At 32.7% G+C, this 18160-nt stretch overlaps 1 protein-coding gene across 5 annotated transcripts in view; it reads right to left on the bottom strand.

Moving 5' to 3' along the window:
- LOC145574722 (uncharacterized) overlaps positions 1-18160 on the bottom strand; it is a 31175-nt gene that overhangs the window by 5143 nt on the left and 7872 nt on the right. For 4 of the 5 annotated variants that reach the window (XM_081632573.1, XM_081632571.1, XM_081632572.1 and 1 more), the window contains 16 exons: positions 17738-17862; positions 17609-17653; positions 17082-17163; positions 16928-16996; positions 16630-16800; positions 16439-16504; positions 14480-14548; positions 14123-14260; positions 13965-14038; positions 12929-13174; positions 12086-12177; positions 11897-11973; positions 10892-11005; positions 10773-10809; positions 10638-10684; positions 7174-7235 (listed from right to left, as the gene is read on the bottom strand). In XM_081632573.1, the coding sequence (XP_081488699.1) occupies positions 7174-7235; positions 10638-10684; positions 10773-10809; positions 10892-11005; positions 11897-11973; positions 12086-12177; positions 12929-13174; positions 13965-14038; positions 14123-14260; positions 14480-14548; positions 16439-16504; positions 16630-16800; positions 16928-16996; positions 17082-17163; positions 17609-17653; positions 17738-17862 (1514 nt within the window). Of the gene's footprint in view, positions 1-6404; positions 6462-7173; positions 7236-10637; positions 10685-10772; positions 10810-10891; positions 11006-11896; positions 11974-12085; positions 12178-12928; positions 13175-13964; positions 14039-14122; positions 14261-14479; positions 14549-16438; positions 16505-16629; positions 16801-16927; positions 16997-17081; positions 17164-17608; positions 17654-17737; positions 17863-18160 lie in introns of all 5 variants that reach the window. The other variant, XR_014098155.1, reaches the window with a different exon arrangement.

Genomic DNA, 18160 nt, shown 5'->3' on the forward strand with positions numbered 1-18160 from the left:
TAGTCGAGTATGGGATTTGTGCTTTTGTATAAGAGGAAACTGTGAGATCTTCAAAGAGGAGATAAAAGAGGAGGAGATATCAGAGGTACCATCTGAAGTAGTTGTCTCTGAGGGAACAGTGAAAATAGGACAACAAGCAAAAACAAAAATAACTCAATCGGAGGCGTTTGGTTCTGGAGAAGCTAGGAATAAAAGAAAAAATGTGGAAGGTGCTCGCCCAAGACTCAGAAAAGGGACCAAGGAGCTTTGTGAAACCAACTTATACTGTATGTAATTGTGCCTCATCAATAATTATTTGTTGCTTTTGAATTTGTTGAATTGCCATCCACCTTGGCTTTTTTGTGCTCATTTGTGTTTATTCACTTTACAGATGCGGGAGGCTGGAGTTAGGCGTAGTACAAGGATAAGAATGAGACGATTAGAGTACTAGAGAGGTGAACGGTTTTTTATGGACGTGTTCATCAAAGTAAGTTTCCATTTTCACCAAACAATGAATCAAGTTCATCAAAATGGCATACGAGTATTTACTTGCTTTGCAAATAATACTGGCGCTGTAAGTTGGGTTGATACTTGTCAACATAGAAGTTTTAAAATGATCTTTTAACAATTTAGAATTTTATTTCCTCTTACTAAGTGAAGATCCAAAATTCTATGCTGAGCTTTGTATTCATTAATGATTTCAACTTTTAAGTATTGTTATAAAGCCTGATTGTTCACTTTTGATTAGAGTTTCTGTCTGGTCCCTATTACCCCTATTTTTTCACATACATTCTAAATATATCTGCACGTTATAGACATTCTTCTATAAAAACTCTTGTCTAATTCCTGAACTGGTTTTGCAGGTCTAGTGACTATGATCAGAGTGAAGTACCTCTCCATCAAAGAATACAGAAGAACCAGGAGTCAAGGTGAAGTCTTTCGTTTCCGATGAATACAAAGATCTACTTGACTTGGCCTCATTACACTAAAGTAGCCAGAAAATGCTAGAGTTGTATTATTTGTAATGTAATTTACGAACTTCCGTCTATTTGATCTCCAATGCAGATGATACAGTTAGCTTCCATTTGACTCTCACTACACTTTGCAACTCTTAATTAGCTATTGTGTATAGTGCTATGAACTTGTGTTATTGTGTATATAAATATTGACAAATGAACTAATATGGGATATCAATAATATAGCACCCATAACATAGTCATAATAAAGCCGTAAACCCAATCTTTGAAATAGTTACACATTTCTGTTACCATACGCATTTATGAAGGTAGTTGGAGAATGTTTGATGTTTTGATTGGTAAATTATATACTCCCTCCGTCCTTTTATTATTAGACCTATTTCTAACATTTATTACTCACATAATAAAGAGAAATTGGTCTCTAATAAAAGGGCGGAGGGAGTAATACGTATATGTGTTTGATTATGTGGAACTTTGCTTATGTGGAACTTTGCTGAAGTTTATGCATCTAAAAGCTGAATCATATTATGTAATTTTGTAGTGTAGTAGCAGTTTGAATGTGTAGATGGTATTCGGGTTAGATTATGCCCATTATGGAATGTAATGGATAACTTGGATATTACTCTGTATCGCCTTATTAAATTGCCTTATTTTTATTTTATTTTACAATCTTGTCTAAATATTTGAAATTTAGATAAATGTTCTTTATCAAGTAACTTTTATGTTTTCATAATACGTGTGATATTGACTAGGAACATTATTTTGAGCTTTATTTTTTTTTTTTTTTTTTTTTGGTTAATCACTTGTAATACTATGAGCTTGTGTTATTGTGTATGAAAAATCTTTACAAACGAACTAATATGAGATATCAACAATATAAGTATATAACACCCCATAACATAATCATAATAAAGCCGTAAACCCAATCTCTAGAATAGCTACACATTTATGTTTCACATAAACATTTATGCAAACCGATCCGCGCGCGAAAACCCTAGTAGGATTAAAGTTTGTTCTAGGAGATACATCAAATACTTAGTTCTAGGAGGTAGTATAAGTAATTTTCATTTGATTTTTAGGGTTTGTAATAAGATTTTTATTGGAGTTTCGCAGTTGATTAAAAGATCGTTTTTGCTTCGTCCTACTTTTAGATTATACATTTCACAAAGTATTGCAACCAATTAATCATTCTACTTTGGGTTAATCCATAAAAAAAATAAAAATGCTTTTTATGTAATCTTTTTTTTTTAATTGGTACTTAATTTAAGTTTATCAAAATTACGAAATTTGTGTAAGTGATCTATTAATTACTTTAGCAATTCTTCTTTGTGTTAATCTAAATCTTACGTTCTTTACAATTTTGTTGCTGATTAATTGATTGTTTAAGTTTATGTTTATAGGAAATTATAAGTTCTTTAGAGTTTTACAATTGATTAGTTGATTGATTATTAATTAAGTTGGTCTAAATGAATAGATGTCACTACACACTAAAATTCTAATTTTGAATGCATGACACTTGTCTTTGATTTTTATTTTAGTTAAAGACTTTTGTTTGTTACATATCACATATTTTTGAGTAAAATTTAGCTTTAATTACTATAATACAGCTTCGATAAGTAAAAACAAGTGTAATTTAGTAATTGCATTGGATACAAACATCAGTAAATTAGCTAAAAAAATATGACAAGTGAAAACAAGTTTTTAAAAACAAAAAGTTTTGATTGGTAAAACCAATCTATACTTAGTATTTAAAAACTCTAACCATGATACACACATGTCTTCATCCTATGTTCACTTCTCCAATCCAATGTGCCAAGTGTTCACTATTCTAATTCAATGTGCCACATGTTCACTATTCCAATCAAATGTGCCACATGTTCAATATTCTCTTTTCAATTCATATATTCATTTATTTATATATATTCATATTAGTATTAAAAGGGTTAAGAATTAAAAGTTAAAAATAAATAATATTAATACTACATTTTTTAAAAAACCAATAATAATAACAATACATAATAATATTAATATTATTATTTTTTGATACTACATTTTTTTAAAAACCAATAATAATAATAATAACAATACATAAAAATATTAATCTTGTCACACTAAAGCACCTTCCATATTCCATATTACAAGCAATAATAATATGACCTTCCAGGCTTCCACCTGTTGAAGTTAGAATCATTTCCCTTTTTTATTTTTAAAATTTTTTATTTTGGTTTGAGACACATAATCAATTAATCATCTTCTACCTTTATTACCTTTTTATTACACATTAATGATTTCTAATATGGAGTATTTGCAAACCCACAACTCTTCCTCTTCATAATCCCCTAGCTGCTGATCAATGTTCATCGGCAAATTGTACCCATAACTCTTCCTCTTCATCTCCCCTCTTCAATTCCCACAAATTAAATTTCTTAAATCATGTTTTCGGTTACAAATTTTGCCCACAATTATAATAATGGTAATGATGATTTTTGGGTATTTATTCACTCATCTCTCAATGCAATATTAACTCTCTACAACATAGTACCTCCATCATCAAATCTATATGCAGAAATACCTTCACATTTGGTGAATTTCTATCATCTTGTGGTTTTTTTTTAAACATAATTATTCTTATTCTTCTGATTTTGTTGATTTGTTGAATTTATATATGACAACCCGCAATTAACAAGATTTATAAATTGTTGTTTGATTTTGTAGAGAGCTAGATGCAAATTGAAGGTTGTTGCAAGAGGTAAATCTCTTCGGCTACTTTAATCTACTATTTGGTATAAGCTTCAACATTTTTAGGGAATCAACATTGTGTTGTTGCATTAGCTTATCTGAATTTGGTTTGTTTTTCCTTCTCTGTATGTTACTTTCATAATCTATATTCCCAATAGATGTCGGTTTCGGCATAATTTGATTGATAGTGAGTCATAATTAATACGATTCAGGTTATAGTTTATCATGAGTTGTCCAACAATGACCAACCAAAGTATCCTTTCAGTCTAAGTGTATAGCTGCAAAATTACAGCTTAACACCCACAAATTAGTTGATGTAATATAAGATTGAAAAAAGAAAAACCTCACAAATTAAAGGAAAGGGACTAATTATTGAATTGAAAACATATGAAAAAATTATTAGACGAAAGTCAAGAACTTTAAAAGGAGTACCTTGATGAAAGAGGGAGATTAGATTAAGGAATTGAAAAGGTTAGTCCATGATACTATGAATTCTCTTTTCTGAATCATTATATTATTGAACTTTTGAGATTTTATTGCTTTTGCTATTTTTTTTTTCACTTTCTCCTCTGTGAAATAAGTATGTGATACTCTTATTAAGACATCTTCAATTTAGCAATATTGTACCATACTCAATAATTGTTGGTGTGATGCATAATCATGGAAATGATATTTTTGAATTATTAAAGTTTCTTGGTTAAAAAAAGCCCCTTACTCATATCAATATTACTAATTCACGGGAAAGACGACAGCAGCCCAGAAATAGAAGAGAGTCAATAGCAAAAAGAAAACAGAAATACTGATGCTACACGACAAAGAATGACATCTCATTCTCATCTATCCCATGTAACCATAGTCACTTCAGACATATATTAAATAATAATTTGATCTACAATTTAATGTAATATAGAGTGTTAATTTTATTTTCCAATTTCAGTTAGATTATTAACTTACACTAGAATTAATTTAAATCTAATTAGATTACCTACAAATGTGTTTTCATATGTAATCATGGACAAATTTTCCCTAAATTAGATGATGCACTCATCTTTTCTTCCCTAATAAACCAAGGGGTTTGTTAAAAATAGTTTGACATGTTCATGCTCAAGAGTGGATTACTTTCATAATAATTATTAAATCCATACCCCCAAAAAAACCAACTAATAACAAGCCCGTACATTGTACGGGCCTAAAGACTAGTTAATAACAAATAAAAAAAACCAATTAATAACAAATAAAAAAAATTTAAAAAAAAATCAATTTTCATTGAAAAAAATTGTACCATTGTTCTCTATTTATTTACTTAATTTATGAGATATAAATTTGTGTTTGCCGTGTTGCAAGCCTATTAGCTCAATTTGTCGAGCATAGTATAGTCACGGATTGTAAGTTAGAATATTACATAGGCTTACATTACATATAGTAATAATTTTTAACATGTAGTGATCTATTTAAATTGATATAGTTACCTTTTTCTTAAAAAAAAAAGACCTCTATTGTATATAGTCATCAATGATATATGCAACCTTTACGTAAATGTTGTAAAAATTGATAGTCGCCTTATTTTTGTATATAGTGAATTTTATGTATAAGTTGTAAAAATTGATAAAGTATTATAGTTACATTAGTTTTGTATTTAGTGACCTCTAAGTAAATGTTGTCAAATTTCATAAAGTTACCTATTTTGTACTCCTTCCATTTTTAAATACTTGCACCACTTTCCATTTCCGGCCGTTTTTAAATACTTGCTCTATTTCCTTATTTGGAAAACTTTTACAATATTTAATTCATTTATCTCAAATAGTGGACCCAACATAATCATATTCTATTAATTTCATATTCTCTCTCCTTCAATTCTCTCTACTACTTTTGCTTTTTATAATTTTCTATTCTTCCAAATACCTCACTACCTCCATATTTTATCTCCTAAAACTCCGCGCATGGAGAAATAGAGCAAGTATTTAAAAACGGAGGGAGTATATACTGACCTTTTAAACAATTGAATAGATATAATGGAAAGTTGGAAAGATCTTTCGGTTTTTAAACTATTAGATCTTTTGTATTAATAATGAACGCTTGAGATTAGTTGTTTTTAGTTTTCAACATAAGTCTAGTTAACACTTTTTTTTAACCATTACAAATTTAATTACTGATATTAGAAATTTATAAAAAGTTGGAAAATTTGTCAGAAAAAACCTTTTAATATCTCATTTTGCAAGAAAAAACCCATAAAATGGATCTTTGTTAAAAAAAAAAAAAACCACCACAATCACTTTTTTTTGTTAGATGAAACCTCCCCTCCCTTTTTCGACATTGATTTAGCTTTTCTGGCGTTGACCCCTTATTTTCTTTATTAACACCCAAATAAATTTATATTTGAACTCCATTTTATTTTCCTTTCTCTTTCTCCACTTCTTCCATGAATGCTCTACACTTCTTCAATCACATTATTTTGGCTCTCTCTCTCTCTCTCTCTCCCCTCTACTGCACAACATTAATTGAGCAACAATTATGTGAGGTAAGTGTAAATTCGTGAAATTATTGCTGTAAATAGTATCAAAATAGGGGTTTTTTTTAAACACATCCACAACTCACCATTATATTGATTCTACAAAATTGGACAAAAATAAGGAATTGCTAGAGAGATGAAGAAAGATAATTGACCACTAAAATGGTAAAAGAAAGAGAATTGAAACCCTAATAATTTACCTTCCAATTGAAAGAGTTGGGTGGTTTTGACTTAATCAACCTTTCAATGTATATACCCTAAAAAAAATAGAGGGAAAATTGGGAGCCAAAAAAAAAAGGGAAAATTACCTTAGACTTGGCTGTAAGTAGAGAAAATAAAGGGGTCAACACCAAAAAAGCTAAGTCAATGCTGGAAATGGGAGGGGAAGTTTCATCAAACAAAAAAAATGATCGTGGTGGTTTGTTTTAACAAAGATCCTTTTAAAACGTTTTTTCTTGCAAAATGAGTCATTTAAAAGGTTTTTTCTGATAAATTTTCCTAAAAAGTTAGGTATTTTAAGCATATACTCCCTCCGTTTTTAAATAATTGCTCGGATTTCCTTTTTCAGCCGCTTTTAAATACTTGCTCCATTTCCTTATTTGGAAAGCTTTTACAATATTAAATTAATTTCTCTCACCTAGTGGAACCACCATTATCATATTTTATTATTTTCATATTTTCTCTCCTCCAATTCTCTCTACTATCTTTGCTTTTTTACAATTTTTTATTCTTCCACCCACCTACTACCTCCATATTTTATTATTTTCTTCAATTTCTCCTAAAACTCCGTGCAAGGAGAAATGGAGCAAGTATTTAAAAACGGAGGGAGTATATCATGGCGAATCTAACAAGATCTAACCTGACCATATTTTTCATGACGTATAAATCACAAAATACGGTCAAAGGGAAATGTGTGAATAGTGCTAAAGTTAAAACGTCAACTAAAAAAACGGAAGTAATAGAACATACCTTTGTTGTAATTGCATAACTTGAGACAAAAGTTCACTCTCTGTAGTAAAGACTGGCAATGTCTGACAAGAACAACATAAAGTATCTTAGTGTTAGATAATAACTGAATAATTATGTTTAAAAATTATGTTCTCAAGTGCCACATAAAGTCACTTTAGAACCCTATTTTTCCAACAAAAGAACAGCCATAAGACACTCCTTATTGGAAATGTAAGAAAATTTTCCACATTCTTGATTCATCTTACAACTATTGTTACATAAATGTCATAACCAACCCCCCCCCCCCTCCTATTCCTTAATCAGTAAGAAAAGATGAAACATATTAATTTAAAACTGAAACAAGAACATCATATGTCCATACTGTTGTAAATTATGATTATATTATACAAACAGTATTTGAATTATTTTTTGTTACAAAAAGTTTTGTAATAAAAATTGATTAAATTCTATATCTTGTACTTGCTTTGTCCTACAAACAATCCCTAAACACAATGCTTTGCGAATTTCTTTATTGAAAAAACCCTAAAACTTCATGATAATGGCTAAATGTTGTGAGGAAAAAAAAAGGTTTTAAAAAAAATAAACCTTGGAGTAGATGAAGGAAGATTGCATAGGTAAGGTCTACTTCAAATGAGAGGTGTGCTTAGACCTCACAGTTTGTGATCTTTTTTTTATCTTGAGATTTTTGTCGAATTATTGAACATCTAAAATTTGTCCCCCCCTCCCCCCCATCCGCCACTGGGTGGAGAATGCTTTGGAAGTGGTCATAGTGATATGCACTAAAGGTTATAATGGTGGGGACAAAGGATGGAGCATTGGAGAAGCCTCCCTAATTCTTACGTGGCCTTGTGGAAAATCCTAGATTTTACTAAGGGAAATTGGTAAAAGGGATGCATGTGGGTCTATCCTTAATGAGACAACCTATGTCTAACTAACCTACTTCTCAAGATTCAAACACCCATCCCTTGTTCAGTCTACCCAGCCAATGCAACATAACCTTTCTATACCTTCATCCAATGTTACTCGGGACTCGTCTTTAAGTGTCGTGTCCGACTAAATTTTGGTCGACACTTCGATACGGTCAAGGGAGTGTCTTGACTAATATTTAGGATACAGCTACTGTATAAAGTGTCCAAAAAATTTAATCCGACACTTAAAAATAAAAAATAGATAAAAATCATAAAACTAATAGGAAAAATTGACAAGAATGTTATGACCTTTGCTCGGTCTGCCATAAATAAAACCACCTTTTGATAATCTCCCAATAAAACGACCTTTATACATGATCTCCATAAATGGGGGGAAACCGGTTGATAATCGATTTAATGGGTTAGTATGACACTTGTTCCTTTGTAGTTGGTTAGTTGTTTTTTTTTTCCTATTTAAAAAACGATTTTAATTAATAAATTCATTTTAATATTAAAAAAAATAAATAAATAAAAAAAAATAAAAACCCAACCCCCATCTCGTGAACCCCCACATATCCCCACGAATCACCCGCACTAACAATCGCCGATGACGAAATCCTCCACCACCATTAACTACCGCCGCCGCCACATTCTCTCTCCTCCTTGAACCACACTCTCCACTCACCACCTTATGCCGCAAACTCCACCTTTTTCTCCCAAACTCTGACCTCTCTTTCTCTCTCCTCACCAACACACTTATCACCGACAACGACGACCCACCATACATCCACCGTCGAAGCCCCATCAAAACCACCGTAATCACCACCAATAACAATCACACACCGACTCATTCACCATATTCAACCTTAAAAGAAATTTGTTGCTCCTGTGTTCACCATTCACCATATTCAACCCCAAAAGAAATGTGTTGTTGCTTTGAATCTCTGAATTTTTGCTCTTTTTCAGTCTTCTTTTTTCCATTAAGAATTGTGGGTGTGTGGGATTTTGTTGTCGTTGGTGGTGGCGCATTTGTTAGACAAAGGAAGGGGAAAAGAAAGGGGGAGGGGTGCGGTGGTTAGAATTTAGAGGAGAAGGTTTTTTTTTTTAATTAATTTTTTTATAAATTAATTAATTTTTTTATAAATTAATTAATTTTTTAAAAAAAAAATATGTTAAAATTGAAATAAAAAAGCTAACCAATCAAAATATAACAAGTGTCCTTCCTTAACCTATTAAATAGGTTACCGGTTTTTTATCCTTTTTATGGAAGATCATGTGCAAAGGCCGTTCTATTGGGGGATTATCAAAAGGTGGTTTTATTTATGGCAGACCGAGCAAAGTTCATAATATTCCTGTCAATTTTTCCAAACTAATAAAAGTAGTACATAGTGTCATACAAGTACTATAGTACATAAGCTGTATAAAAATATAATAATCACATGGTACCAAGTAAAAGTATAAAAGTAAAGGTGGGTCCAAAAGTCAAAAGAATTTGTGAGGACATGGGTAAAGTATAATATTAAAGAACAACCATATGACCACACAGCTGTCCCACACTCACACCTCATCAACCTTTCACCTTCTCCCACTTTCCCTTTCTAATTCTTTATCATGTAGTCTTCTCTTTCTATCTTCTCTCTCCTCCATTAATTTAGATGCATGCAAACTTCAAACTTAATCCCCTCTTTCTGAAATCGACACCCATTTCAGACACTTTTCTGATCCCCGAGTCGACACTTTCCCGGAGCCGTGTCATGGGTCGTGTCGCGCGACGTGTTGTGTCGACACGCGACACCCATGGGCAAGGAAGGTGTCAGAGTAACAGTCTTCATCTACCAACAGACTTACCACTCCAATGCCAAGCAACTCCGGGCTATTTAACTAATGGAATGATGAACAATATTATCAACACTTCGATGAAGGTGGTTACAAACCAACTTAAGGATAAGGTGGAAGTTTAGGAGGATGGTAATGTAATAATAGCCATGCTTATTGGAGGGCAATTGTAAGCAATGCATACAGTTTTACTAATTAGAATTAGTTTGAAGAGGAAAAAAGCAAGTACGTTAGACAGAATAGTGCTAGATAAAGAGATCAGCGAGAAGAAAAATGGGAGGATGAATATATAGTGCATTTTCATTAGTGATTATAAGAGAATCAAGACTCTCAAAAGCTTGAGTATCTAATATTTATATTTTTATAGTTTGTAATATCAAATTATAAATCCTCACAACTTTCCCTATAACTTTAAGTCTAGTTATGCTAGTTCTTAACAAGTTGCCAAATTTCAACATGCTCAGGTGGATTAGATACTTCATAGGACTTCTTAACATGATTATTATCTAAATTCCAACTAAGTCCTAGAAGCTAATTAAGTGAAAGTGAGCCTACAACAAAGTGAAAATAAAGAAAAATTTAGAGAAATAAAATCACAAAAATTGCATTTTATTTGTTACTAGTTCTTCCCCCTTCTTTAGACAATCAAGTGGAATAATTATAAGAATAGTAGACACTATACACAGATAATTTTACAGTTAGTACTTTGTACAATGGTACCTGTGAAATGCCATTACTCGTTGCATCAGCAGACTCACAGATGTTGCCTGCATAACAAGAGAAAATTGTGAGGTCCACTACAAAACAATGGAAACAAAAAAGGAGTTCACATTAAACAGAAAAGAACAGTATTACCTAGCTCCACATGCTTAATTAATTTGATTAACTCATCCTGTAAAGAAAAAATACATATTATAACCATAACAAATACCTCCTACCTAAATGCTACCTTTTCAAAATTAATATATACGAACCCTTTGCAAATTGTTCTGCTGCAAAACATACTGCAAGGTTGGAAGAATTGTACTAGCAGAAAGGTATGGAAGCATGAGCCCAGCTGTGCTCCCAGAGCTTAGGCAAATCTGGCCCTGAAGAGATTTAAAAGGCAATGTTATAAACTCATGCCTACAAGATAACTTACTAAGCTCAACTCTTTAGAATAATGATGATACACAAACAAAGGAGCAACTTTAAACAATAAGTGTTAGCAACTCAATGAAAAATCACTCCCTCTATTCTTCTATATTCTACTCAATTGCTATACATACAACATTTAAGATAATATTGAAAAAGGTGAGTACAGACTAGGTAGGATAAAACAAGAGATAAAATCTTAGAAGTTGGGTGGGTATAAGGATAAGAAGAATAAAGTAAGAGGCAGTGAGTTGAAAGGTGAATTTACTGAGGTAAAAAGGGTATGATGGTAAAAGGAACAAGCCTAAAATAGAATAAAGCAGAGTAGAACAAATAAGAACGCATTAAAATGGAAAGTGAGTTGAACAAGTACGAATGGAGCATTATCAACTAAAGATTTCATACAGTGATGACCCAAAGTTCTCGCTCTGATAATGTGCATGTTATATTGACACAAAGACATTATATTCAAATGCTTGCTTGACAATGTTGCAAATTAATCCTTACCCGACACTTCAATCCTTACTTAGACACTATTTGAACCACATAACCATAGAAGAAAAGGTAGAATTAAAATGACGATGACCCTATTTTTGAAATTTCTGACCTTGACGAGTCACGTACGTGGATATGTACCTGATCTCGCACTTGTGGACTTGTGTCTGAGTAACATAGCTATCTAGTATATCTACGTGAACTCCAAATGTGTTTGCATAATAAGAAAAGGAATACATAAAAATTCCAATCCAACTTCAGTCCTGACCTTGGGTGCTTTAACATAAGTTCATACAAAGGATAAAAAAATTTACTAGAAAAAACATAAAAATATAAAAAAGAAGGTACACCTTCTGGCTGACATCAGCTGATGTAACTTGAAAACGACCTTTGCGCTTAACAACAGCCCCTTCTGAAGAATCCTCCACTGCAATAACAAGGAAGAAAAAAGAGAAGAGACACTTGTTTCACAAAGAAAAGAAAGATTAAAAAAAATAAAATTAAAAATTCTGATGCATCAGATTTGGCAAATAAGAAACCTAAGGTATTGTTATTTGTATCTCTCCTTAGACGATATGAGATTGGGCCGCTGTAATTTCTATCAGCGGGATGCCTTGGTTGCATGTTGTCCCTGTAATAGAAATTCAAATGGATCATAATAACAATTGAGAATTCTTATTATACCACAACTTTTGAAAAAACCCATTTTACCAATTGCATTCCTTCCAAAAACTCCTTATGTACCCTGACATATCAAATTCTGGATACTACCGAAATACAATTTTAATTATTCTTAACACTATGTTTGGATAGAGAGAAATGGAGGGAAAGGAAGAGAAGAGAAAAGGAGGGATGCATTATCCTTTGTTCGGATACCTAAAGGAGGGAATTGAAAGGATCCATTTTCCTTCCCCTTTTAATAAATCAAATCACTCCATTGTTGGAGAGATTTGGAAGGAAAATGGAAGTTCACCTTCTCCCTCCCTTTCTTTCCCTCTTTTTCCTTCCCCTCCCTTAACTATTGTTATTTAAACATGGTGTAAATGTTCCTTTATTTTACTACATGCCACAATCTACTTCCTCACCACAAAAAAAAAATGAAAAAAGTTAATTCTATCATTCACACACACGAACAAAAGAAGATATTACAAAACAAAAATAAAAAAACACCATTTCTTTCTCTCTCAACTTACAGTCTGTTTTGATAGAGAACTTTTCTTATGGTATCAAATATCCCGTGCATTAATGCACAGGTATACTATAGTATAATAAATAAAGAATTTGGCAATGCAAAGCCAGAAAAAAAAAGTTCAAGAATAAATAAATAAAATTTTAAAAAAAAAATAAAGAGAGAGAGATAGAGAAGGGCAAGATAGAATTACCTATCCCCATCAGTGATCATCTTCCTAGATGAGCTCACATTTTCATAGAGGAGAGGACCACTAAGAACCTTTTTCTGTCCAGCATTAACAAATTGCGGTAGGGAGCTGCTCCGAACCAAATTGTCACCATTAGTTCTTCCTACTTGCTCATTTTCAGTTTTGGAAAAATTTATTTCAGCATCTGTCAGAGATGCATTTTTGTATCTAATACTCTTCATGTCATCTTCACCAATATCAAAATACCCTCTGCAGAAATAATAAGTAGTGCTGGTAAGCAACTATGTAGCATAGAACTGGAATCAAAGTCAGTAACAAGTGGTAAGAATTTATTCTTAAACATATACACACACAAGGATACACAAGCAAAAAAAGACACCTTAGTTAAACTGAGGAAGGCTGCCTGAGGACCTAGAGAAGCTAGTGAATGAGGCAAAAAGAATGACAGAGTAAGAGCTTAACGACGGAGTAATAGAACAGACAGAAAGAAATGAGTCTGATGTATTGACTTCTGCAAGTAGCTCTTACAATTCACGATTCATTTCTTCTTTATTACTTTTTTACTTTACAGATGAAAAATTAGAACATGTATATCAAGAATATTTAGAAACATTATATCAGCAAGTGATTCTGGCATTATTAAAGCTAGAAAAGTCCCATCTGTCAAGTTGATGTTTGTTTTAAAATCCTTACCAGTTTCTGGGCCTCTACAAAAAATTTGCAGCACTGAAATTTAGGATGCAGAACGCTCCCACACATAATTAGAAGCAAAGAAGCATAGGCTATTGGTAGTTAGAAGTTAGCTTATGGAAGTGGTTCTTAATGAAGTTCATGAAAAATACAAAATATTATTAGTCAGAAAATTTAAAGACCGGCCCATTATGTCCCCATTGCAAAAAAAAAAAAAAAAAAGCAGTATATCACATGAAAGGTTCATTGAATTATTTAAAATGCACCATCAGTTCTAAATGGAATGAAGGTGGTCAGGAAGCTCTTACCCTACGTCTCCATTAGAGCAAACAATAGAAATCAAACTTACTTAAGTGCCTGCAGGGGTTGAATAGGAAATGAAGCCAGTGAACCTTCCAAGCTATCAAGATCATCAAACCCATCCTGAGATAGGAAGTGTTCGCAATCACCAAGGATACATCAAATAAAAATGCCAACCACTTAGTGTGAATGAAATAGCTACATTACCTCATGACTATCTGAAGTATTTGAATGAATCGTCCCCTCGGAAGATGGTTTATCTGTATGAAAAGATTGTTCATCGAGCCTGTCTTTCAACCCTAAATTAGGGTTTTCTTCAATTAAACTATTGTCGTCATCTTGAATCTGCGGCAACACTTTAGTATTCAAAACAGAATTCACAAGATAGCAATTCACTAAAATATATGGTAATTGCATAAAAATTAAATAAATAAATATAAATAAAAATAAAAATAAAAAACAAAACAAAACAAAACAGGTTCCTGTTTCACACCTACACTTGCATCTACACATAGATGCATAGCAAGGAGATTGGAGTAAATTCAGTGAGCATAAGAAGCTTACAAGGGCTGCTTGATTCTTCAAATCCTCCAAGTTGAAATTCCAGGCACTTATGCCTCGAATGTACTCTTGCTGCATAAATCACCAAAAGTAAGAATGTGGCAACTATATTTTAAAACCCTAAAATATGCGAGTAAAACACTACAAAGGCTTGAGAAACCTTAACAAAGGAAATAAGTAGGGTTTGCAAAACATGAGTTGAGTAAATAATTAAAACTAAACACGAAAAACAAATAAACCAAAAAGTAATTTTAAATCATAACACGCCTTAACGTGAATATTTTTCTTCCACTCTGACCTATCAAACACCTTAATTTCCTCAATCCTCAAAGTACTCATATCACTCTCAATCACACAATTCCAACTTTTTGGTAGGTCTTCCCCTAACCCTTGCAATCCCATCATACTTGGCCTCCATATTACATGGTCAAACCACCTTAGGCGATTCTCCCTCATTTTGTATTCAACGAGCGTAACCCCTACTTTCTTCCTAATTATCTCATTCTTCAACCGATCCTTTCTTGTATGGGTATACATCCATCGCAACGTATGCATCTCCGCCACATTCATCTTATGAACGTGACAATGCTTCACCGGGCCTAATTGGGCCTACTAGTCATTCAGTTGAATTTACCATTCAATCTATGAGGCATGCCAGGATCACATAAAAACCCTATAGCACCTTCCATTTGAACCAAACTGCTTTGAACCCATGAGCAACATCTCCATCCAATTCCCCCATCCTTTTGAATAAAGGATTGAGGAAGACCTCTTGAACAATTTTTCGATCCAAGGTGATCGCCTCCCCGTTTCCAACGCCACTAAACTTACATTCCAAATACTTTGACTTACTTCTACTCCCCTTAGAGCCTTCCAATTTAAGATTCCAAAAATTGTCTCCACAATTCCAATTTAATTTCCACGCATTCCTTCGTCTCATCAATCAACACAATATTATCGGCAAAAATCATGCACCCCTGCATATCAACTTGAATTGAACTCGTAAATTAATACATGACTATGACAAAATGAAAAAGGGTAGGTGTAGAACCTTAATAAACTCAAATTAATTTTAAGAGTCTTCCCAATAGTGGTCTACAATCTCGAGCTAACTCTCGCATATATGTCCTTAATGATGAAAATATAAAATATATTTCTGCAAAATGTCTTTCCTTGTTAAAGCCCACCAAAGTATCTTCTTTGGTACTTTATTACATGCCTTCTCCAAATTAATGAAAACCTTATATAAATCCTTCGTATCCTGTTAAATCCTTCTTCTTAATTAAAAAATAAAATAAAATAAAATAAAAAACTTTACTCGAAAAAAAACATTAAATGGACAAAAAATAATAAAGCAAAAACCTACCTTAAATTTGACTTATACATGTACCCATCCTTTTTCCCAAAGACATATTGAGATTAACCAAAAGCCCAAGCCACTTATATAAAATTAACTTCTAACCGACACTTCACCTTGACCTCCTTACTACAGCCCTTTGCTCCTTCCTTCACCTTCCACTGCTCACTAGGCATGAACAAATACAGCTATACAAGTGCCTATACCATAACAGCATATCACTATTCAAGGCCAAGCTGACCACTATTTTTTTTAGTTCCTATTTTTGCAATCCTATATGTTTCCTTTCTTCAATAGTCAATACATTCAAATAAATCCCCTCACACAAACACATAAACAAACAGAGTGCAATGGGTAACAGGATCCCCTCGAATTTACTTTATCTACTTTCATGCTATAATGTTTTTTACTTGAACTGTATCACACTTCTTCCTGGGATAGTGGTGTCCATACAAGACTTGAACTCTTAGGCAATAACATTTAAAGAAGAATAAGAATCTTATTGTGGATTTAAAGCACGTGACAAGATCTAATGAAGAAGATAATTGTTTGGGAAATTCATTGATCTAAGTGCATTATCTCTACAAGGAAAGATAAGTTGTTACCTGAGACAACTGATCCTTGTCCCCATACAAATCTTTGTTCTGAACAAGAAGATCTGCTTCTTTTGCCTACAACGGATAACAAAGAAGAAGGAGAAAAAAAAAATTATAAAATAAAAACATTTAATAAATATAGAAAATTAGTAGATTGGCAATTTGAAGCTGCCAGCAGAGGCAACAGAAAAGCAGCAAACCTTAAGCATTTGAAAACGTTCACCAAGTGGAGGCAGGCCATCAAGTATTGAACGAGCCACAAAATCAGATGATTTTGCATGTTTGAAAAAGGGATGCTTAAATAATTTCTCAGAAGTGGGTCGTTTCTTTGGATCCTTCACCAAGCATGCAGCCACCAATTCTTTAAAAGACTGTAAAATTGAGGGAAAATGGTGAAAACAATTGCAATTTGTGCAAAGTTTATCTCTAAACTGCACCCCCCCCCCCCCCCCCTCCCCACAAAATAAAAGAAACAAAGAAAAGGAATAAAACCACCACCTTTGAGAAACGCTTATCCCTCTCATAATCAAGACCTGGTGGTGCATTTTGCAAAGTCATCAAAAGAACCTATAAAATTCCATAAAAAAAGAATAAAATGATGATCTAGACAAACGCATTGGTCTCTGATATTAGTAGGTAAACATTAATACACCTTCATTGGAGGGTACTTGGAGAATGGGGCATGACCATGAGCAAGCTCAAGAGCTGTTATCCCAAAAGACCATATATCTGCTCTGTTTACACATAAAAATAAACTTTAAAAAATTGCCAAAACCTACAGGTCTTAAGTAGTAAAATTCTTGTTAGGACTTCAGCAGGAAAAAGTAATAAAACAAAATTTAAAAAAATGCAGAACAAACAGACTCAAAATCAATATCAAAACTACGAATCCCTGAAGACAAAAACAATGATAGTCTCTAAATCAAACTCGGGTTCTGGTATCAAACACTGATGCATTTTTTGGTGTTAGAGTCAACACTTTTTATGAATATTTTGCAGACTTTGGTCCGAAAGAAAGCGTCCAACCCCATGTCCGAGAATCCATTTGATATAGATACATGAATGAAAAAGGTTAAAGACAGGTTATGACCAAGTTTCAAATTAATTTAAGTTAAGATTAAAAGGTAACAAAATTTTCTACTAAAGGGAATGACATTGTTGAGATTGCCATGCACATACTTAAAATCATATCCATGCAGTTGTTGCATAACTTCAGGGGCCATCCTGCAAAAAATCAGAGTAATCCTTAAGAGGAATGGATACATAAAAACTTGCAGATAATAAATAAATGAAATAATTGACAAGTACCAGCACGGAGTACCAACGAAGGTATTTCTAGTCCGCTGTCTATCACCAGTATCAAACATACAAGCTGAGACACCAAAATCTGCCACCTTCACTGTGCCATTGGAGTCAAGTAATATATTTCCAGCCTACAATGCGAAATTCAAAAACACATCATGAGTCAGACATCACGAGCAAATCCAATGTAAAGTTTATACCGAAACATCACATTAGAGCAATAAAAATAATTTATTCAACAAATCAACTAGTTATTTGGTGTCTTTTCTGTAACAAACTTAGAGCTTTATCCTTCTCACACTTTGTTTTGATTCATAATTCCATAAGAAGGCAATCAAGGAGAATTTAGAATATGAATGATAACAACATTCATTATTTTGAACAACCTTACAAGCCATAAAATTCAGCTAATATTATAATATGTTAGGT

This window comes from Chenopodium album, chromosome 13 (assembly GCF_948465745.1).
Source record: "Chenopodium album chromosome 13, dcCheAlbu1.1, whole genome shotgun sequence".
NCBI classification, from domain to species: Eukaryota; Viridiplantae; Streptophyta; class Magnoliopsida; order Caryophyllales; family Amaranthaceae; genus Chenopodium; species Chenopodium album.